The following is a 24641-nucleotide window of genomic DNA, read 5'->3' as shown; positions in this document are numbered from 1 at the left end:
TTGCGAATTCGAAGGATATCGGGTTCTCGCGTGTGGAAAGTAAGAGGTGCCAATGAGCCTGTCGGTTTCTCACGACTATACCGTGACGGGATCTCGCATCCCGAGAACTACTCGACTACTCCGTAATTCTCGTCTCTCTCTCTCTCTCTCTCTCTCTTTGCCCAAAGTGGTTCATGGGGAGGGGAGGGGAGGGGAAAAAAGTTCCACGTTTTTGCTATAATAATCGCGAAAATTCGCGCAACAGAGTGGGACGAGAGACGAGTAAACCGTAGTCGTATCGTTGAAATATATTATTTCGAGCAGAATGGAAAGACATTGGGGGAAATTTTAACAATGGAATTACTTTCGATAATTTATCATTCGAAGAATCGAAAGCAAGTTATTACCAAGATTTATCCGCTATAATCCAACCACGAATAAATATTATTCGAGCATTTTGAATGAAATTATTACTCGAACTAACTTGGCTCGAAATTTTGATTACCTTTTTCTCACAGACTTCGCTTCTCCAAGTCCTCCAATCGAACTTTCGAACAAGGAAACAAACGAATTCTTTCATCGCGAAAACGGATTATTAGAGATTTCTTTCTTTTTTCAATTGGAGCAAAGTGGCTCCTCGTCCCGCAATCGATCGCGAAGGTCGAAGGAACAGCTTTTCTTCCAGTGGATGAAACGGTTCTGTGATTGCACCGTTAATTCACCGCCACGGTACTCGTGTGTATCGGAAAAAGCGTCTATTTAATAGCGTAGATCTTTCGAGACAGGTCTACTACCCCGAGGAGAGGGGCTTGAATACCTGGAATCGGATTAAGTTAACGCTGAGTGACAATCTCGGGTAATAGCCGCGGAGGAAATTGAGTAACTATGCAAATTTCCCTTCCTCCCTCCCTCCCTTCCTCGTTGTATCGCACTCTCCTTCGCAAACTTCTCCTTCTCGCTTCTTCTCCTTCGCTCTCTTCGTGGAGAAGCTTGCGCGGATAGGTCAGTTAATTCGTAATAACTGAGAACCAACGGGTCAAGCGTGAAACGTGAAACGTAAGAAGCGTCGCAATTGAACCAGGACTCCTATCAACAGCTCAACAACCACGATAACAAAATTCTTTTTTCCACGCGCATTACGCAACGCGCAAGATTAGCGAGGAGTGCAATAATAACCGGTTTTATTATCGTAATTATAAATGGCGCGATATATATATATAAAATCAAGGTCGTTTCGACGACCGTCAAGTCGCACATAAATTTTTCATTTAGCCTCTGCCCTAATTTGAACAAATTTCGAATTCATCCTCGATCAAACCTAATCCAAATCGATCCTAATTATTATCCAATTTTTGCTCTCGAAGAATCGAGCCTCCATTACACTGTCGCTTCAACGAAATTCATTCTTGGACGTGGAATTACCGCAGAGAGACAGCGTCACGACTCCGCCACGCAGGCAAAAGGTTCGTTAACGGAGAAAATGCGAAGGGGTTGGCGTCGAGAGCGTATTATGCAGGTTTTTCCAGGGGGAGGGGAGGGAGGGATAGCAACGAGGTCGGCTGTTGTTTGCTCTCGCCGCGGCGTGGCTAGTAATTTAAAAGCACACGCCGGGAAGGTGAGCTTTCGAGATTTTTAACGCGAGTCGATCTCGCCTGTTTGATTATTAACTTCGATCCCCTGCATTTGGAAAGCTTATGCAATCCATAACTTTTCGTAATCGATATATCGATGTCAAGAATTGAACGAATCATCGTTTCTCTCCTTCGTTTCGATACGTTTTTTCGAACAAATTTCCTGCGAGCTTTTTAAATTTCTAATTTGAAAAGTAAAAAAAAAAGATACATGCAAATTAGTAGTAAGTTATCACTGACCTATCTTTCTGGTTTTAATAGATTCGAATTTTGAAAAAAAAAAAAAAAAAAACTCTTTCTGCAGAAACTCTTTTTATATGGAGAACAATCGCACGAGAAATTTCGTAGCGTTTGAAAAAAGAAAACGAGAAACAGTTTCACTTTTGTGCAACGCGATGATAAAAATTCATTGTTTGAAATGGAATGTGGTAGGACGAACATTAGCGCGGAAAAAAGAAAAAAAAAAAGGTAGACACGCGATTTTTTTTTTTTTTCCTCGCGATGGAGCGTCGCGAGGTAACGACAACGTTTACTAAAACTCGATGACGTTTCTCCTCAAAGGTATATCGGTATGCCGCGTGTAACTCAATAGCAAATCCCAGCTCAACTGTTATTAAACGCCGTGGTACACGTGTATCCCACCAATTGTGCACCGGGAACGCATAAAAAAATGCATCAAAGGAAGACAGAGAGTCATTTTTATTCCAGATTATACGCGCATCCGATCGATCACGTCCGAAATGAAATTCGACTAAATTGCCGTTCGAATATTATCCAATCTCGTTGCGCAAAAAATATTTTCAATTGACGAGTCGCTGTCGAAACAGAACTAATCGATAGAAATAATAATAACAAGAATAATGAACAAAAAAAGGAAGAAAAATTATCAAACGATCATTCGAGAGACAATAAAAATCGAATAAAATCCCCATCGTCCATCGATCGGTGTTCATAATCCCGAATATAATATTTCCCCTCAGCCAGGGCTCATTTATCTTCCCTGGAATCATCGATACGTTCCATCGCGAGGATATATATATATTTCTCTGTAGAGGGGAAAATTCGTGGAGAACAAAAGCAGGAAACGAGGAAGGATGATGAAACAAAAAAAAGGAAAAAAAAAGCAGCTGTATACACCCGTACGGTTTCAATGAAATCGCAAAGGGATACGATATTAGGGCGAAGTTTCTGCCCGAAAAACGGTGCCCCAAACGGTACGAAACAGGCCGTGTTTTAATAGTCACCGGGCCGTTCGTTGTGCACTTCCGGAGTTCTCATTGTTCGTGTTACTCGGAGGAGGAACCGGCTACCCGTGCAACCAGTAATCCGTCAGATGTTCCTGCCACGCGGAAACTGGAAATTCAATGTGTACTTCCTCCGCTCCCCGCTCCTCTCCCTTCCCAAACGATATATATATATATACACACACCTCCGATATTTTCGTTCCGAGTCGAGGAACACGAAATGGTTGTTGGATCTCTTATTTCCAACGTTTGTTCGCCGAATTTTACCGATATTTCTCGGGTTGGAGTGGAGCAAAGGTATTTATCGGGGAACGGGCAAAGTTTTTCCTCGGAGAGGAGGGTAAGTTTTTAAAACTTTACTGAAACTATGTTGAGGGAACAAGGTGGTGCGGATTGTTGTACCCGGTGAACAACCGAGGGAGGCCACGATTCTTCCTTTATTTCCAAGGTAAAAAAAGTTTTCTAAAATCCTGTCCCGTTTATATTATATAATCTCGAGTTAAACGGAGGCTGATTAATCCCTCTCTACGTGTAACGCGTCGCGTTATCTTCATTAGGTTATCTTTAAAAAAAAAAAAAAAAAAGAAGAAAATGTAGGAGAAAATATAATACAAAAAGTGTAACGTTCCATCGTTGTGCACGATCCAGATAACGCGTATCGCGACGATAAATGTCACGCAAGGAGAGAGACTGATGGCGAGTGGAGGGAAGGCCGAATCTCGATCTGCAATTTCTCGCATCTCGGTGGAAGGTCGAAAAGAAGCGGAAGCCGTTTGCGGCAAATGCACGGGGGATCCGTATAATTGCGTTAGACTCCTCGTTTCTAAGCGGCTGTGGACGCTTTAAGGCTTTCTTCTCTCTCTCTCGTTTCTCCCTGCCTTCGATTTCCTCCTTCTCTCCATCCTCGCGCGCGTGCCAATCGTGGCTCGCGATATCGCGAAGGAAAGGAAAGGTGACTAACGAAGGTAAAAATTCACGATTAATCACACGTTCTACCCCCTCCCCCCGACGCGTTTTTTCGTTCGAACGTGACCAAGAGTACGGCACGATTCGATCACGCTCGATCGCCTCGATATCGGCCGATTGAGATAAATACCGAGTTCGTCGAATCGTTTCCAACGTGTAATCAAGCGTGTATGATTCATAAAGCTGTTTTCAACGAATCAATGTCGCGATCGAATCGGAATTTGCGAACGGAGAACAACATTCTCCGTTTACGACGATTATTAAAATCTTGGGAAGAAACGATGATTAAGAAAGGAACGTTTCGCAATTGTTTGCGAATGTCTTTTATTTAAACATCGAGACATTTATTTATTTATTATCGTAAATTGATAAACGTTTAGATTTAATCCCTTTCGACGAATGCTTGTCTCGCATTTTTCCTTCTCTTATTTGTCAAACCGGACGGAAATATCTTCAAGGATTGTTTTAATCTATCTGAGAAGCGTGAAATAATGACTTTAATCGACTCGATTTTTTTATCTAAGAGGTATATCGATTCGTTTCCGGTTTCTTTTTTTTATCAAAGGTAGCTTAACCACACGATCAGACCGAACTATTCATAGACTCCGATTCAATTAGATTTTCTCTATCAGGAAAAAAGCACTTTTTTCTTTCTCTCTCTCTTTCTTTCTGCATCGCGCTAAACGATTACGTGGACGTGATTATCCAATCAAATTCTCTCTCGAATTTAATGCAACTTCGACTCATCCCGTATCTTACGATCCTTACTCGAAAATATCGAGAGATATTGAAACCCTGCCGCGACATCTAACTTCCTGGACGAAAGACGTTTCAAACCCAACGACTAATGGCGTCCAAAATATCGAAAATATCGGAATGTAGGTCGGCAAAATGAGAAGTTTCTCGTCTGCGCGCAAATTGCACTCCCAAGAAATGGAAAAAAAAAAAGAAAAAAAGAATTCGTTAAAATTCGTTCGGTTCGGAAATTCGTTGCAACAACGAATTGATGGAACGGCAACCACGAACGACAAAAACGGGATGATCAGGGCTTTTTAATTGACAAGGCACGCGATTGTTTACAGGAAATTATACATAACAAACAGGACAAAGAAAATTAACGGCGTTTTATCGGTGCTCGTTCCTTTATCGTTCGCCTTGTTGTGAATTAACTACACCGGATGATAAAGCTCGAAATTGTTTCACGGATGAAAACCGGGCGGGGATTTCGCGGATGGATAGTACAAGAGAGTGGATTTCGGAAACGCTTACAAGCTGTAAGCGCAGAGTTTTGGCGAACTGTGTGAATCCGCGGGGTAAACGCTCGGCGTAGTTTCACGGATCTTCAAATATTAACCGGCTAATTTGCAAGGTAATCGAGAGAGGCGTTGAAGCGAGGAACAGTTTCGTTGAATTAGTTTGCTTGGGGAGAGACGCTTAAGATAATCGAATGATCGTAAAGAATCTTTATTCCTTTGCGAATCGAAACGATAATGCAATTTTTCTTTTTTGATCGAAATATCGAGCGATAAAATATGAATGGAAAATTCTTGTCAAAGACTTTTGCCAATCCTTTGCTCCATACGAATAAAAACCGCAAAGATATTTTCAATTCACTCGATAGATCGCGGGAAAGAAATCAATTTAGCGGAAAATCACCGATCGATTCGGCCGATGATTCCTCCTCGTTGGTCGACGTAACAGGGGGGAAAATAAGAGATCGTAGGCATATCAATGTTGCACAGAAGAACGACTCGCTCTTCCGTGATATCTTCTCTTCCGCTTGCACGCATAATCGATCGTCTTCCCTTTCTACGATTGGATATCCCTGATAAAACAGGGTTGAAAAATTTATGTTTGAAAAAATGCGAGTCTTTCATCGCTTCCTGATCGAGGGGAAGACTTCTCCCTCTCGATCTTTTCCTGCCACGTATTCTTAGAAATGACGCGAGTTGGAACAAGTACACGAGGGTTAATTCGGTTGGAATTTAAACGAGAACAACGAGCGTACGTACGAAGGTATGTAGATTGCGACGTGGGTGGCGATCGTTTGAAACTATTATTTGGCCAGAAAATATTCTTGCATCCTGATTAACCTCGAGGAAACGCTCGTCGAATCAAGCGACGACAGTTTTCATATAGCTCGGCGAACATAAATTCCCAGTCATTCCGCGAATCGAGCCACGTTGGATCCGAATTTTCCAAGAGAGGAAATCCAATTAACATCCTGGTTTGAAAGGGGAGGTCAGGATCGGGGTATAATTAATAAGTTAACCCGTCGATCGAAGGAGGGGAGGGAGAAAAAAGAACGGCGGAGGAAATGACAGACGGCGAGTATTAATGATGGGTGGTATCGGCTGAAAAGGGAACAAGAAAACAGTTGGACTGGAACAGAATCGCTGCGGTTTAAATGTCTTGGAGCGCGCATTGGATTACGACGATCGTTCTTACGACTTCGACAACCTACTATCGCGTTACCAACTTCTCAGAACGTAGACAGCACGCCTCGGCTTCGCCTTTTCCTTTTTTTTTCCCCTCCCTTCTTCTTCTTCTTCCTTCTCCTCCTCCTTTCTCTCTTTCTCTCTCGAGCTTCTCTCCTTGAAAAGTTCCTGCAATTTCCTTTACGACACGGGGTAATGAGCAAATTGTACCGATGTAAAACCGAAGCAAACAACAACGCGAGGAAAAAAAAAACCTCTCTATTTTCACTTTCCAACCCGGAATATAATAAACTTTCCTTCGAAAAATACGTATCCATCCACATATTTTTCGAGACGGATATCCACGCGCTTTTAATTTAATCGAGACAAACGATTTCGAAAGGGGAAATCATGGATCAACGGCGAGAAATCTCCCTCTTTCTCGCGACTCGTTCAACGATCCGGAATAATTTGAACGCAGCTTTTTATCGACGCGACACGGATTGAAAAAAAGGAAAGGAAGAAGAAGAAAAAGAAAAAGAAAAAAAAGTGGCGCGGTCGCGAGCAAGCCACTTTGATGTCGAGAAACGACTCGCGATCCCCTTCCCCCATTCACCCTCTTTTTGCACACGCGGGTTGCCATGCACCAGTGGCGAACAATCGAGGTTGCGAGCGACGCAACGCTCTCCTCTCCACGTTTCACTCCTTCCTTTGCCGGTCCTCCGCGCGAATACGCGGCCACCGCGCCACGTGACGTAGCGCGGAGGCAGCCACCAGGTGATGGTGCTCGAGAGCGGCCGAGGCTTTGCACAAGGAATGTGGGTCAACCTTGGGATGCGGGGTGCGTGCGCGCCTCTCGCCCGCCAATTGGAAAAACCTCCGCGGGAAAAACTGGATGGATGGATGGATGGATGGATGGATATTTTTTTCCCCCTCCCCTTAGGATTTTTTCCTCGGGAACGAGAAGGAACAAAGAGGGGTTCGAGTCGCCGAGTGGTTCTTTCGGGGGAACGAATTTTCTACTCGCGTTAATCCTTTGATATTCCGGGGGGAAGGTCTGAATTCGCGCGAACATCTCGGCCGAGTTTCACAAGTGGAAAGACGAAATTGGTCGAAATCTTTTTTTCGAGTCATAATAAAAATTGCGTGGATGGGTTGAGTTGAGTTAAGTTGAGTTTGGGTGGAAAAAAAGGAGTACGTTCCTTCGCTCATTACGATCTCGTTTTCTTTATATTATTCGGTTGCGTCGGAGTGAATGAAATACCACGGGAGCGACATCTTCCGTGGACGGATCAAATCGAATCCGTTGCGACGATCAATTTATTATTCCAACCAATCGATTATTTCGCTCGATTCGCAATGAAAATCTGGAACGAATAAAATACGTTGAACGAGTGGGGGATATTTCGTGATAGGATAATTCGAAACACCTACGCAGGCGTGATAAATCGGGAAAAATTGACGAGACTGAAAAAAAAAAAAAAAAAAAAAACGAGCAAAAGCGAAATTACATTCGCCGTTTCGATTTTAATTTCGCGATATCGAATCAGGGGGCGTGATAAGCACGCCCGCAGCATACGGCATAATACGGTGGAACCGGTGGAAATCCCCTGGTGGAGGAGGAGAGGCACGATGCGCTTCCTGATACATCGAGCTGGCTTGGAAACTTTTTTTCGCGCGTCACGAGTTTCAAGGAGAGACACAGTTTCTTTCGGACAATGAGAGAGGGAATGAGTGGTGGTCTCGGCACAATGAGGGCGAAGGGAGGAGACGTTCCCTCGACAAAAGATCGTGGCCGCGGGGATAAATAACGAATCGCGGTTACGTGCACAATTTTAATACCATTAATAATCCCCACGATACCTGGTCGAGACGCTAACGAGATCGACGCGAGCTAACGCCCGCGCGCCCGTTAATTTTCTTGAAATATGTCAAATCCGCGGCGCAGAAACGACGTCGAAGAGAAGGGGATGAGGGGATGGAAGACGAGCGAAGGGAAGACGCGAGACACAAATATAGAAAATAAGAAATGAACAAAGGAAAAAAGAGAGGAACTGCGCTCGAGAACAGTCGCTATATGGGGGAGGGGGGATAGGAATCTTCTAGAGAACACGAGGTCAGGCAGGACGGATAACAGAGACGCTCGCTAATTGCAGTTAATTAGCTCGTTGATGTGGATTATGCATAATGAAGAAGAGACGCTATTGCGCAAGCTAGCAAAAACGAATCGAGGCCATCGATGCACAATCTCGACGAGATCTTTATAAGGCGAAGAAGGATTTCGAAGGCTAATAATTTGATATCTGAATGCAATTTGCATCCGCGTGCAATAAAATTATTCGAAGGATAACGTCGATTAATTTTATGACGTGTAAAGAATAAAGATAAACAATATATTTGCACGATGTACTCCGATAAAAATGCAACGACTGGTAAAATGAGGTAGCGATCTATTTATACTTCGTATAATAAAGATCTACTCCGGAATGTATCTTTCTGATCGTCGGTATTACATATCGTAGAAATTCTACTTTACCCACCACTGTTAGCAATCTATTCGGTTATCTACCGAAGATAAAGTTTCCACTAGTTACCAACGTCAGATAAAATCAATATTATCACAATTATACAGAGAGATTACAGAGAGTTCTTTTACCGACTTACCGACGGTACAAAATTCTCATTTAGAAAAGATTTCCTAGAAAAGAAAGATTCCCTAACTCTCACACACATTTCCTCGTCGACAAAATTAAAAAACATCACAGTGCTTAACGGTATCTAAATTTCTTTCATCTTTTACTCGCAGACTTAATAAAGATTCTTTTATCACATTTTACTTCGACAACTTTTACCAAGATTTTAATCTTCCTTCGAACGCGATAAAGTCAGTAGGAAAACGCGTAAGAGGACTAACGAAACGCGCAACAACGTAGGCGGACCGTCTCGCCTCCGCATCTCGAACAACATCACACCAAGAAAAAGAAAAAGACGTTCTTTCTCCATTCGTGTCGACTACCTTCTCTTTATTCACCTTGCACGACGCATAGAACACCCAACCTAACCCAACGCAAAGATTGGACAGACGATCGTATTCTCGATCGAGATCGCACATATACACACACATATACACATATCGAGTCTAGTGTTCGAGAAGTTGGAATAAATTGGGAAGATTTCCTGGGAGAGACGAATACGCCTCGTCATCCGGCACGTGCTGGACCCGTTCGCAAACCGGTTTTCGATTCACCACTCGGCCGAGTATCGTTTTTATCCTCCAAACCGGGTTCACGATCGATCCTTGACGAATTATCGTCGTCGTGCGGACTGCTTTCGCGCATAAAAACAAAATTACGCGCGGATATAGAGTACGCGTTCGTGCGTGTTCGTTTTTTATGACGATTATATAACGAACAGCCGATACCACCACCGGTTTTGTCCGATTCAAATATGCAAAGCTGTTTCCGTGATCAAAGTGAAACGTTGCCAAAGAACTGCGGAGTTGATGTTGGAATTAATAACGAAGCAGCGGGATACTTTTTCGATTAAAACACGCGAAAGGTAGCAGTGAGTTTTATTATGATAGAAAAAGAGAAGAGAGAGAGAGAGAGAGAGAGAGAGAGAGATTCACAGTCGAGAGTTAATTCGTATACGCGTGTTGGAACATCGGAAAAGATGTGTACGTGTAGAGAGGGCTTGGTTTACTAACAAACCTCGCGACAGGTCGTGAATTCAATTGCAGCTATCGGTGGAAATCGGGGTCGTTTTACAGCTGGGCTTAATTATCGCCTGTATTGAAAAGACTCATTGTCACGGTCCAATTAATTTTCGAAGGTCGGGGGCTTGGTCTTTCCCCGTTTTTTGGCTAATTTCATCCTGGAATATTATACATTCGCGATATTAACAAGTATAATAACGCGTACAAACCATTTACGTAATTACTCGCCAATCGATCCTTAAATAGATTTCTATCAAACTTTTTCCTTCAAAACTCTTTGACTCACAACGGACAAAAAAATCCACGAACGCGTCAAATATTTCAATATTAGATTTTAAAATCGCAATTAATATTATAAACCAAAACAGTTATTTATTTACGAGAGATTTTCTTTTTTTTTTCGCCGAAGGGGAATCGATAAAACACGTCGACGACCGTTCAAAAGAAATTCACCCCCGATTGGAGAATTCACCTCGTAAGAAATGCATTAACCGACCAATTGGATCACAAACCGAAACCATTAATACTCACGTTAGTATCCTCGCGTTAATCTCGAGTTCCCATTCGATTTTCCGTTAACCCGAAACGCTTCTAGTTTTATTTACGGCGTATTACACAAAGCACTATCGATTCAAGACACCCACGCGCCGCACTCGTTCAAAGCGCCACTGTGTACTACGTGTGTGTATGTATGTGTGTGTGCTTTGCGTATACGTGCGCAAATACGTAGAGAGGATTCGCTCGCGCCAACTCGTGCCCCTCGAACCCCTATCCAATTAAAACAATTTAGGGGGAGGAAAAGAGAGAGAGAGAGAGAGAGGAAAAAGAAAAAGACAGATCGGATGCTCGCAATGGAATTTCCGACCACGAAAAAAACCTGTACCGCGCGAGTCGGCCAAACTCTACAACGTTTTGCGCGATACGCAATACCCCCTCCCTCTCTTTCCCCATTGGCTTTTGTGAAAAATTTACCGGTTGCCCGTTCGAAATGCGGAAATATTCGACCGGCGAATTATCCTTTTGCCCGACCGTTGCCCGCAGCAACTTTGCAAATTGACGTTTAAATTTTTCCACGAGCAACGGTGGACCAACGTTGGCCGCTTTAACCGTGTCTCGTTCCCTGGATTTTATACGTACCGTTATATAGGGAAAAGAGGTCCACCAGACTTTTTTTTTTTTCTTTCTTTCTTTATTTTGTTGGGCAGCGAGCAGGGTTTTTTGCGTTATTCGGTTATATTGGAACGAGTCGGGGCTCCCTAAGGTCGAGAAAACGCTTTTATTCCTTTTTTCGTGTCCACCATTATTCAAGATCGTTTTTCGTACAAATAATTGAATGAAATTTTTAGTATTTTTCTTTCTTTTTTTTACGAACAAAAGATTATTATTGCGGAGAATAATCAGAAAATTTACCAACACTGAGAGGGAGTTGGAGGTATCCAAGAAGGAACGCGGATCGATGGTGGAGCCCGTTGGATGAGGGGACCGTTAAGGACCAGGGGAGGATGGGCAAGATTCCGGGAGCACTTTGCCCGAGCAAAGTGTCCGGAAAAAGCGAGTACAACGAGGGAAATTCCAGCTACGCTGGAATGAACGCCCGCCGCTTGAAATCGCGCCGCTCGAAGCTGGAATTCCGCGTGAATCGTGCGACGCGCGTACGGAAGAAGCGGGATCGAGAAGCGGAGGAACGCGGCTAAACTCGTTTCTTTGGAAAGAAGCGGACGAAAGAAACGGTGTTCCAGGTCAGAAATGCTTTCGACCGATTCCCGCCAGAAAAACAGGATCCTCTTCGACGCGACTCGAGGGAAGGGAGGTCAACAGGCGGGGCGAAATAGAAATCGATAAAAGTGCACGGAATCGTACAGGGAGATGAAGGTTTGGGACGAGAGACGACGAATTCGGTTTCGAGCGAGAGAAGATCTCGAAACGAAGGGTGCAGAAGGCGCGCGCTGGCAGGGCGCCGAGTGGGTTTCGTAATGAGGAGATTTATCGAGTGGCTTCTCGAGTTGTGCCTCGTCTTAGAAGATAATGATCGAGCGAGGATTTGTAAGAACGGCTCGAATAACCTCTTTATTTAACGTTCATTGTTCCATCGTTTGGGATTCGAGGAGGGGAAAAGATGTAATAAAGGGACGTTGCACGATCGACATCGAGTTCCTTTCCCGAGTTTACGATGAATTTTGCCTTCTGTGTCTTGGAGTTTGTATGGGAGCGAGGAAGGGAAGAGGAAACCGCTCGGTTTCCGTCGAGGAGGGAATGGAGGGAAGAATCGAGGGAGAGTCTGACGTCTGAGAAATCGAAGGAGAAGTCGTGAAAATGGACGGGCTCTATCCCGTTCTTCTCGATTCTAGCGCGAACCAAAGATGATAAAAGCTACGATGATATCCTTAAAATTGAAATTTCGCTACATTTATTTTACTTGTCGAATATTTGAAGAATTCGACAAGATCGATCGTTGGAAAAATTTCGAAACATTTCTCCATATAGAAATTGGTTGCCAATTTTTCTAAATGGTCGAAGACGATCGAGAAACGTTGGAATCAAATGGAATCAAATTGGATCACGAACGGAAACAATCGAACCGAGACAAGTTTCTAATCCCAATAAACCGAACTTTCGTTACGTTCTTATTTTATTTATAAATGTAACCTCTACAACACGTTCCTACAATAATAATGTCAACTAAAATTAAACTCTCCTTTTCTAAACTGACAGAAATAATCAAGACCAAAGCCAGAAGTGAGGATCGTTTTTATTGGCGCCATTATTATATTCAACAGTGACTCACCTCTTTCTCATTGCCGATGCATCGAGGATTCAACGACAAAGAATAGGTATACGGCTGGCGCACATTACCGGGTGGCATTCAGAATCGGAATTTTTAACGGCGCCAAAAGGAATAAACGTGGAACGATCCGACGTCTGACTACGTGCGAATCGTTTCCACTTCATCCCTACCCCTCCCCCTCCGCCCGACTCGAGCGACGCCGAGTCTCGATCGACCGAGTTCCTCGTCATTTAGACGTCCGTGTATTGTTGTCTCTCGTCGAGTATATCAACATCGTACGAATCATCGGAGACGTTCGTCATCCGGTGAATAACGGACGGGGATTGATCGTACCTTCTTTTGTCATCGTCGAATAAAGAGACGATAAAAGAAGGATCGTTCCGAGCTCGCCAATTACGATAGATTTGAAACAGTTTTCCAGCGTATAAAGAAAACTATTCGTCGACGTTTCTAGAGATTCTATTACGTTTAAATGGAACGACACCAGGGATCCTTTCTTATTTCCCCATCCAAAAATTCTCCGAACCACGAGTTCTCATAAGGACAACTAGAAAAGGTATTGATCCGTGGTGCTGGGTCGCCTCGCCCAATTTCCGATCTATAAATCGGATTACACGCGCGCACGCAATTTGGCAACCGTTTCGAAACGACTTCCCCGCATTAACCGTAAGTTTAAATATTTTTCAAAGCTCACGAAGATAGAGAAATCTCTACGCGACGAATTTTTTCGTATTAGTAATATTGGTTTTCGTTGTTCGTTCGTCGATTTCGCTTCATCGTGATAATTATACATCTTTTGCGAAGAATAGAACGCAGTGTTTCGTAAACGTTGTCTGTTTCGTTAAGAGATTTCGATATTTGGGAAGTATATGGATGAAATAATTTTCCATTTTGTAAAAAGTTTCATTCAACACGTTTGGATATAATTAGTGAAGGATTCGGTATCGAGTGAACTCGGCTCGTAATTTTGCAGAGTTCGGGTCGAGTTAAGCGGACTCAATCGGAGCGCGTCTAATCGATATCAAAGAGAGCACTTCTAAATTCCCACACTTCTCTCAACATCTGTCATTAACACACACGGCCATCAAAGAGAATCGCGTCACGAGAATTCCGTAAATTAACATCGATTTCGTTCGTTGACATCATGTTAGCCTCGCCGTTAATAACGATCAATCGAGAATTACTTCTTCGTTATCTGCGATATAATGAAACACACCTTCTCCCATCTTGCGTACGATCTCGATAACGCGTACAATCTTTTCTATCTTCCGATTCGTTTCAACAGACGCTAAAGGTGAACGCCAAATATCACCGAGTCTATCTGGAATATTCCCTCCACGATTCCATCCATAGATTCGATTGGCACAGCAAAGAATATCGCGAAGAACGCGACGATTGACTCGCGAAGAATTCGGCTTCTATTCATCGATAGTTTCCATCGACGAGAATTCTTCGTATTGAAGGTATTTATCGATAAATCGCGATGGATTTACGGCCATATTTTTAAAGGGATCGAGATTTTGGAAAATTGCATCGGACAGCTCGAAGGAACACTCGAGGGACGCGTGCCGTTATCGATTATACGAATCTGCGAATGGAATTAAATTTCGAGTATATGCGGCTAGAATACGTCGAAAGGGATGTTAAATATTTAACGAGACCGTTTCGAAGCAAATCTAAAGATTTGAAATTGGAGCAACTCATCTATCTTGTATCTGAAGTTTATTCGATTGTATCTACGAAGGAGAAATTTATTAAGTTGATTAAAAAAAGTATCGGTGAATAGTTTCTATCTCGAAGCAACCGATTAGCGATTCGACGAATTAGTCTATCCAAACATTAAACTTCAATCGTACTGTGACAAACTTAATTAGAATTCCATCGCGATGAAGCGGTCGTTGTAGAATTCCTTCCCGTTCGACGCTCCACGCGTCCAAATTCCATCTCGATGATATTAAAGAGCAAAATATATATATATAAAAATAGACATCGAATAACTTTTTTTATTTCGTTCACAGTTCGATCCACAAGTCAAATCGCGTTCGAATTACATAAAAAAACGAGAGAAAATAAAAATAAACGTTGGATGGATCGTAATTTGGAACGATTAAGAGGCGCGTCGTGAAAATTCCTGGCGAATCGATCATTTCGGTGAACCGCGCCTCGTTAGCCCCAACAAAGATTCGCACACGTAACGCGAGATTGTATAACGAGATAGGCGTTCAAGGATACCGAAACGAATTCATCGATCACGTGGCCCGTCATTAGGGCACACGCGCGTTTCCGGTTCGAGAGATCGACGTTTCGAGACACATGCGGCATCGATTCGTCAATAGGGGCGTGGTTAAACCACTGGATACGTTCATTAACATCGTTCATTAGTCACGGAATTTCGACTCGCGCTGTTATCGTTTTGACCCTTAAGCGCGTCAATTGCGGGCAAAACTGGTCGAAGAGAAATTTCGAACGGTTCGTTACGTTTAATTTTTACCATAGTTAAAATTTTGACGATGATTGTTTTATACATATCTCTCTTTCTCTCTCTCTCTCTCTCGTAGAAGATTGAGATGCGCAACGAATAGATACTCACGTGCAATTTTCGAGGTGTCGTTGCAAAGTGTCGTTAGAACGATTGGAAAGGATACTCACCTGAAAATAAAAGAAAAGTCATCGGTTATATACAAGTCGAAGTTATTAAGCGCAAGTTATTCGCAATTATAAGAAATGTGTATAATTGCGAGGCGTTATGGCGCGATCGTTTTTTTTGAAAATTTATTCCGAGGAATGAATTTCAATTGAAACTCGATCCACGTGTTAATTATCGAGATGGATTGAAACGATTGTGAACGCGAACGATTTTCTTTGAATCTGTTGGCCGTATCATCGGATATGCAAATACCACCCAGTGAGGAGCGTAGAGTGAGGTCTGGCGCAGGGGTCAAAGGAGTCTGACGTGCCTACTCGCCTAATGGATCTATTACTTAGCGTGACATAGCCTCGGGATTATGACATGCCGATAGCACAAGAGTGTTAAAGCATCGGTAACGTAAACGCGACAAAATCCGCGCCTCTCCAGCCTCTCTAACGATAAAATAATTTCCCTTTCTCTGTGTCTCTTGAATACTGCTAACTACTTCGACTACTCGTCCGTAAATCCGGCCTTCTCGTCATCCTCCGGACAGCCAAACATGTAACACACTTCGCGTGATATTTCGAAGATGAAGATATAGAGATCATAAATCAATCTTAACGAAGGTAGATCAATTTTCGATGTCAAATGGAATAATGGAAATAGGCTCGTCAATTATCATCACAGCTTTTGAAATCGTAATCGTAATTCCTAGGAAATATATTTTCAATCGATCGTTTCATCAGATTGAATGCATCTTCAGCGAGGAATAAAACTCTTGGACGGACCATCTCCTAATTATTTCGAGAGATACGGATTATCTGGGTCACCGCTGCAATTTTGCTTCGTTCGGTTAAATCGAGATCACGATGGAATTACACGAAATATCGTGGTCCCCGATCTAATGCTCGCGTAGACGTTCCATAATCAATTATGCATCGAATGGAGCATCATCACCACCACACTATCGATCGGTCGACGACGAAGTGTGACAGCAGGATTACTCGATTGGAGCACGAGAGTCGCAAGGTGTCGCTCGATATCGAATGTTTTCGCCGTGGAGATCAGCCGTGGTGGAAAAGTGGTATCGAAGGTCGAGCCTTTCGTGTTCTTCCCTTGTGTGTCACCGCCGCCCACGACGACAACGCCTCGCGCGTTTCGCTCGAAATTAATTCGATCAACGTCTACGCCGTTGTAAAACTTTAGAATCCGCTGATGGATGAACAATGAATAGGAGGAGGAGAGAGAAAAAGATGAGAATCGTATAAAGGAAGAAAATTATCGATCTGTTTCGAAGCGTTATTAAGTGGACGTGACACGAAACGTGATAGCTTAACGAGCACAATCTTGCCCAACCGGTTAATTATTGTACGATTGATCGGATTAACAACGATCAATCGGGTGGGATAAACGATAAAGGACACGGGAAACGAACGCATGCACGGTTAAGTAAATCGTGGCCTGTTACTCTACCAAGCTTCAAGGTAAGGTCGCGTCTTTAATTAACGCGGCCGCGGCTTAAAAATAATTAATGCGATTCAATCTGGGCGACAACAAGTTCTTTTTTTTTACCCGCCTCTTTTCCCTTCATCGCGCGTATCGCGATTCTAGGTGTTGTGGAGTCAACGTTGTGTAAATACGATGCGACGCGAACGTGGCCACCACAGATAACGCGAAGAGAGAGAAAGAGAGAGATCGATAATCGCAACGAGTCGAGAATCTTCGAGAAATCGTGCGACGATTTATCGGTTCAGCGAACCGTGATCGAGGACTGAATTAACGGATACAATGAGAATGAGCTAACGAACGATATACGTGTTTCATTCGAGATTAACTCTTTGGCGAAGTTTCGTGAGAGAGGTAAGTAGTAGAAACCTGGCTTAACCAGACTACGGGGACATTAGTCCGCATTTGGGATTCGAGGGAAGTTCGTGATGAAAATTCACGACGCTTCACGCTACGTTAATTGCGCCTCTCGAATTCGGTGCCAACCGAATCTTAACGCGCCTATATTTTTTTTTTCACATCTTAGAAAGAAAGAAAGAAAGAAAGAAATTTTTCAGAGGTGTGTTTGAGTTAAAAAAAAAAAAATTTCAAAATTTCTATTATCGCGAACGTAACATTGACGACGGCAATGGCAAACACCGTTAAAACAAGTGGATGATAACACGGACTAGCAATGGCGGATAATCTCGTCGTTTGCTTGTAAGTTGATAAATGCAACGATTTTATTTTTCAGGATTAAAGATAAATCTTTACGATCAATTTTTCCAATCGTATATTACGCGTGAAGAAAATACAATTAATCGTTACCACCGATCTCATCTCTTTCTCGTGCTTTGTACAACTGTTAAAAAAATACTACGACCTCGAATAATCTAATAGAACAATCCAACGAATAAAAATTATATTAGCTTATCATTAAAATTGTATAAAACTTTAACCGAGAGATAAAAACTTATTCCAAGAACCTATCGACTTTAATATCTAAAAGTATCGATCCATAATATGTAGCTAAATATATATAAAATTAAAATAGTTTATGGAAATTACGATTATCCGAGCGTAAAATTCAAAATAAATTTTGTTAAAAATACCAAATTTTATACATATATAAAAAGAGAGAGAAAAAGAATTATAAAATCAATTAAATCAACTGTTAATCGCTAATCTTTCTCCTCCAAAACGTCGTTTCCGAAAAGAGGCCGCGATCAATTAAAATGTAGAACGAAACGAATAAATCAAAATAATGAGACGAAATCGTTCGAGTCAGCATCCACGAAACAAGCGTTTCGAATTGTACGAGCAGAAGCGGCGATCTTTATCAAGCGGGACGGATAGGAACAAGATGCCCGAAGAAGAAGAAGAAGAAGAAGCATCTGGTAAGCGCGAGGCCGACTCGCGTTGAAAAATGCGATTACGACGGCGTGACCGCGCCCGAACCATGGAAAACAATATATCTCCACACTTTGGTTCGTGCCTTTGTGCCTCTGTGCACGGTTAACTTCGTTTCACGTTTCTGCAGCGTGGCTAATAACGCGCCTTTGTTAATCATTATCGCGTTCCCACGTCGACCAACGATCGACGGGGCCAGCCTCGACAATTCCTACGCGACGACAGCGTAATAACGGAAAACGTTATTACGATTACGCATCACCCGGTTTAATATCTGCACAGCTGTTCGGATGGAATTGCGAATAATTCTCGTCCGTTTACGTCCGAAACGCCCTCCCCCGCGATTTTCATCATCCGCGCGATTCATCGGCTGGCGAGAATCGCGGGGGGAAACGAGAGGGATGATATACGATAATTCGACAAAGCGTGGCGCAACAACATCGGGAGGATGCAACGGCTTAGAAATTGGATAAACGTTCGGTATTTTCGAGAAATTACGCTCGAATCAAGTAAGTACAAAGTGGATTGCTCAACGCGGCTATCTCAATTATTTTTATTCTTCGAGTCGAGCTGTGAGAATTCTCTTTGTCGCGGATGATGCGATCTCGAAATTTTTTTTAGAAAAGATAATGCCTTTATTGCCGTGACTAACAAGGGAAAAGAATTACGAGGTTGGATGTGGATAAAAAAAAAAAGAAAAGAAAAAAGAAAGAAAGAAGAGAAAAGAAGAGAGAAAAATAGCTAAGTAAAAATTAATTAAAAAACAAAAATAAAATGTCATCGTAAAAGATTATTTAATTGTGCGATAAATATCGAATAATAGATGAAAATAATAATTTAAACGATTAGACGGTCGACCCTGTATAGAAAGAAACTATTTGGCTACAATTTCTGGCAGAGCGCGTTGGAAAGGCGTGTTCCAAACCGCGTCATAGCCCAACGGTTTATTTACAATCGGAAAAAGATGAAAAAAAGTTGTCGGTTCGTTTCCACCTTTCTCGCGTTATATAAGGAAAAGAACGTAGCACGGCCACATTATCTGTAATCAAGCAGACTTACGTATATAACAGATACATAACCGTGGAATTGAGTTGCATTCGACAGTCTCAGAAATATGCAACGTATCGCAATTAATTTCTACGAAATGCGCAGAAAACGCGCGAACGCGTTCGAACGATTTTTTTCGCTTTTTTCTTCCTTTTTTTTTTTTTTTTTTCCCCTATATAACGATCCATCGAATTTCGATGAATTTCGATGGAACGTGGAAAATTACGCCAGATTGCGCGGAACCGACTTTCGCAACGGTGTTTCATGCGAATTCTCGACACTGACATCGTTGGCCGGGAACGAAAAATGAAAATAATTCGAGAGTGTGTCATTGATGAAAAAGCAGCGGAGCAAGAATTGAAAGCCTCGGCACAGAACTGGTGTAACGCGAAAAATAGAGAAACATTAATGGTCGTAACTTCGCTCGAAAATTACGCGCTCACCTTTTTTTATCGTTCCATCTGTCGACACGTAGCAGACATAAAAGTGGTGACTATAATTAGCAAAAAGTAAAAAGATTAGAACCGTTGTCCAAACGCGCCACGCGCTATTAAAGGAACGCGACGCGGCGGAATTTGTTGTCTCTATAGAGGACAGAAACGTAAACAGAGATTACCGGCTGTCTCGTTAAATTGCGAGTTTCTAGACCACGGTTGGAATAACAGCTACCTATGCGATGAACGCCATTATAAACGGGAAAAGATCGTCCTAGTACGATAAGTGATCTAACTGTACCAACGAAAAAAATGATACAATGCTCGACGACACCGCGGAGTCTAGTGTCCTCAACGATGCAATGAAAAAAAAAAATAATAAAAAAAAGAAGAAGAAGTGGAGTGTTTATAGCGGCCGTATAATTATCTATCCCCGAGCAAGCGTGGTTAGTAACCGTCGTGAACAAATGTCGGAGAGAAAACTATAATAGGCAGGACAGGGTCAACGATGAATACAAATGATAATATTCTAACGAGACCAGTAGTGATATGTTAATTTTTTATGAGCACGTTAGCTAGCTCCTAACGATAAATATTCGAATAACGAGCGTGTATTGTCTGCTTCGATTACGGGCGATAATTACTTTTACGAAATTAAATTTACAAAGATAAAATAATTATCGAAAAATGAATAAATAGCTTTCGCAGAAATATCGTATCTGTGCAATTACGTTTATATCGCGTAAAGTTATGAAAAAATACACGCGCGATAGAAAGATTGATCGAACGAACGGGATTTAGAAGATGACAAAACGAAATGAAACGCGAGACTTGTCGTACGGGTGCCGCTTTTATGGGCCAATAACGCGCACCCTTGTTTTTCACAAACCCTTGTCGTTATCGCGAGGGCAAGGATTTTCATTTTCGAGCACCCCATTCCCTTCCTCTATGCCCTTTTGTCTCGCTATGCGAATGATCGAAACGAGAGATGGAAAAACTGAGAGAAAGAGAGAGAGAGAGAGACTTTCGTGTGACGCGGATTGCCTGACATTTTCATCGAATCTAGACGATCGCCGGCGACGATTTTATTGGATTTTTTTTCCTTTTTTTTTTTGTTGAAAAGCAATGAAGTCTGGAAACGATGTCGAACGATTCTACGATTCTACGAACATAGAGGTGGAGAATTTATAACTTTAATGGAGTTTATAGCTCGTTTATCATTCGAGGAACACGTGTAACGTTAAAAAGCGAAGTAAAAACTATTATATTAAACTGCGATACATGTTGAATCGATATCGGAATCTTCATCGAAATAATGAAGCGGCTTTCCAACTACTGCTTACTTTCATTAAGCGAAAGAGGAATCGATCGAAAAAGCTTTTCTTATTCGTGACAGCTGGCTGACGAGGTCGTGGTAAGAAGTTGAATTGGAAATTATGACCTAAGATGGATGCGATTTAATGAGATTTCGATTTGCTCAGGGGCAAAGTCAATAATTCATTATACCACTAACTGAAACTTAAACAGTGGCCGTCGTCTCGAATCGCGAAAAAAAAGGTAAAAGATTTGGACGAAGGATAAAAATCGCGAACCACGATGCAAGAATATTACAGAGCTTTAAAGATTTATGGTCAGTGCACGAACAACGGTATGTTTATAGTAAGAATGAATTCTGTACGTTTTATCTTTACGTCCGGTGTAAAATGTTTAAAAATTGCAAACGTGCAATTAGAAACACACGAAACTCATATTCTATACACTGCTCGCTCCAATAAAGCCATTTTTATAATTTAAAACGCATTCCCCATTCGGGCAAGTAACTCGGACAAACGTATCTTGATTATACTCAACCGAGATCGTTAAAACGGTCTTATTAAACGATCCATTGAGCCGAGAACAAAAGATTCTCCATTAATATTCGAAACGCCGAATAATTTATAGGAAACGTTTCACCAAATACGTCCTTACGATATACGCGCACGCATTTTGTCCGCGTTTCAATCATAAAAATTCGTTTCGACCTTCGAAAGAAAAGCGAGAGAAACTAGATAAACGGCCAATCGAACCGGAATCTCCCCCCTTTGGTTGTTCACGCGATAGAAAAACCGCACGCGTTCCATCATCCCCAGACAATGACCCGGTACAAAGTAGCGACTCACATAGCCAGACGTTGCCGCGGGGCGCGGTGTGGAGCAGGTTGAGGTGCAAGTTGAAGTCGAGACCTGCCAGGTCCTGTCTCAAGTGGGTGCTGTCCATGATCAGTGCTCTTTCGGGCAGAAGGAAGAGGTGGTCGCTCCCTTCGGCGGGCCCCAGGGTTCGCGGGACACCGAGCCCAAGAGGCCCAGAACGGGCTGTCAACATTCTATCCTCACGATCGCCGAAAATCGCGTTGTCGCGCGATGGCGCATTATCCGACCCGATCCCCGACACGCTGACCGCCGCCGCTTCCTCGCGCTCGTGACCACGATCGACCACCACCCCTCCTCCAACACCCCCTCGATTGCTGTTCTTCGACCTTTCCACTCGCGTTTTGCTTGCTTGCTACGCGAGCTTCCTGCGCTCTGTGTCGAATGCGCGGGGGGGGAAACAATGGCCGAGACCGATGGCCGAGACCACAAACACGTACGATCGTTGAATAGTTAGTAGCTAACGAGTACAGGACGAGTACTCCTGAAGCTATTATGGATTCGCGTATTCGTGACGAATCACGTGGAAAGGTGATTCCAATTCCGGGCAATCACTGGGTTCACTGGCAGTCTCGGTAAATATTTACACGGGGTGGGAACTAGGTGGAATTCGTCGCGAGGAGACGAAAATCCCCGAAACAAGAAAGCCACGCGAAGCACGCTTATTCGAGCGACCCTCTCTTCCTCGCGGCGCCCCTCTTCTCTTTCATCGCGTCCGGCGCGAGTTGCTTCGCGGTCCAATTAATCCGGCTCTAATTACCAGCCACTTTTGTTGATCGTTAACTAGGAATCGTCTAGGCTCGCGTAACGGACAATCCTTATCGAAATCTTTTTCTCTCTCGGCGAACAATCGCCAACCAGTGTTACGCGCTCCTTTGCCCTTTGGCTCCTTTCGCCTCTTCGATCTTCTTTCGCTTCGGTCCGCTTTGTTTATCCTCGCCGATGTATCACCGTGTGGCGATCGATCGAACGCATCGTACACGCTCGACGATGTGTATCTTTGATCACGGGGACCGGAGTACGGTCTTGCGTCTCGGTCGGTCAGTCAACCCTAATGGAGCGAGGAGACGCGAGGGACGCCTGGATCAGTCCACGCGGGTTGGTACGAATTGACCGTACGGACGAGTGGTCTCGTTAAATTCGTTTAAAGGCGGGGTGCTTCGTTAAGAAGCTGCGAGATAGCTGGGAACGTGCCTCGGTCGTGACAATGTTCTCTCTTGAATGTAATTTCAGACGATTTCGAAGTTAACGTGGCACTGTATGCTCGAGACGAGACGTAAATAAAACCATCTATGTCGTCTTCTCTTTGTATCGATCGTGTTTGCCAACAGAAATATTGTCCCCGAGCACGATAATCTCGTTTGCGTATACGAATATCTTTGATCGCCCACAGCGAATAATTGAACGCACTGCACACTTTCGATATGGTTCGTTTGATTAACACGTGCCCTCTCTCTGGAATCGCGATTAGATACCGAAGAAACGAACAACCGAATCGGATCGACAATTTATTTAAGCGGGGAGCGAACGAACCGTATTCGATCGGTGATCGTACATCACGAATGTAAACACAATGAAGAAACGCGAGACGTGACTGGCTGTCAAAGCAGACAGAAGTGACTCGTGACGACACACGGATATCGAGCGTAACGCGATCTTTCGCGCGTGGCGGTCAGCATTCGACTGAATGACGCTGCGATGCGGCGCGCTTGCGAGTCCTGCCGAGGAATGTCGGAAATTGCCGAACACGCGAACGCACGATTCGGCCGGTAGACACAGGGATTTTTCGTTTCGTTCGGGGTCGAGATTAAAAAGCATCGGAAGACACATAGTGCGTCTAATCTATATGTTTTTCATCGACGCTCACATCTACACTCTCTGAATAGAATTTCTCGAATTTAATTGCGACTCTACATCAGAGAATTGACACCGAACGGATAAATGTTCATATTGAAACGGATGGAATATGAGAAACGAAATACGCGTTCGTTTCATACGGAGGGGAAAAATAAAATCGAGTGAATGAGATCGTTGAACTGGGAGATTTGAAAAGGGGAAAAAAAAAAAAAAAATTCTCGCTAATTCCCGCCTGATTTCTGGCGTCGAACAAGAAATTCTACTATATATAACTAATGGATTTTCTACGCGTAAATGTCCTCTGCCTACGATTTGTTTGCCTCAATAGTACAATTGCGCGCTGTATACTCTGCATTATAAAAGAAGTTCTATTCATCGCCATTTCTATCTGTCTTCCCTTGTGCCCCATAAACTGAATAAAAGTTTAAAAGCTTTTTAACGCTTTGTTTTAAACATGAGAATTCATTCTTGTTTAAAATTCCGAAATTTTTAAGTCTTTCCAATTGTTAAACACGCATAATTTTATTTCCTCGAACGATTGTCCAATTTAACAGTATACGCTCGAAGGATTTAACAGGATCGTAAAAAAAAAAAAAAAAAAAAAAAAAAGAAAAAAACACCTGATTATAACATTATTCTACGCACAGTTAAAAGGCAATTACTTACGTCTAGAATTACAGTTAAACGGTAATTACAACCGTTTATAGCATAGCATGATACTGAACAACGAAGGAAGTGATCTTTAAGCTGCGATCATTAATGTGCATTTTAATACGCGCATACAGTCAGGTAAATACATATTTATACTACAGGTGCAACGGATATAGCTCTAAAAATGCTATAAGGCGCATTGACT

The 24641-nt window shown here is 42.8% G+C and overlaps 1 protein-coding gene across 15 annotated transcripts in view; it reads right to left on the bottom strand.

The window, feature by feature from the left end:
- LOC408685 (MAP7 domain-containing protein 1) overlaps positions 1-24641 on the bottom strand; it is a 145421-nt gene that overhangs the window by 71724 nt on the left and 49056 nt on the right. For 3 of the 15 annotated variants that reach the window (XM_026439246.1, XM_026439247.1, XM_026439249.1), the window contains exon 1: positions 21902-23608. The exons of the other annotated variants lie outside the window; for them this stretch is intronic. In XM_026439246.1, coding sequence (XP_026295031.1) covers positions 21902-22103 — 202 coding nt within the window. In that variant the 5' untranslated portion in view covers positions 22104-23608. Of the gene's footprint in view, positions 1-21901; positions 23609-24641 lie in introns of those variants that run through there. 15 annotated transcript variants of the gene reach the window in all.

The sequence above is a fragment of the Apis mellifera genome, linkage group LG2 (genome assembly GCF_003254395.2).
Source record: "Apis mellifera strain DH4 linkage group LG2, Amel_HAv3.1, whole genome shotgun sequence".
NCBI lineage: Eukaryota > Metazoa > Arthropoda > Insecta > Hymenoptera > Apidae > Apis > Apis mellifera.
The sequence above is the reverse complement of the archived record's forward strand: the minus strand, read 5'-3'. Positions and strand labels throughout refer to the sequence as shown.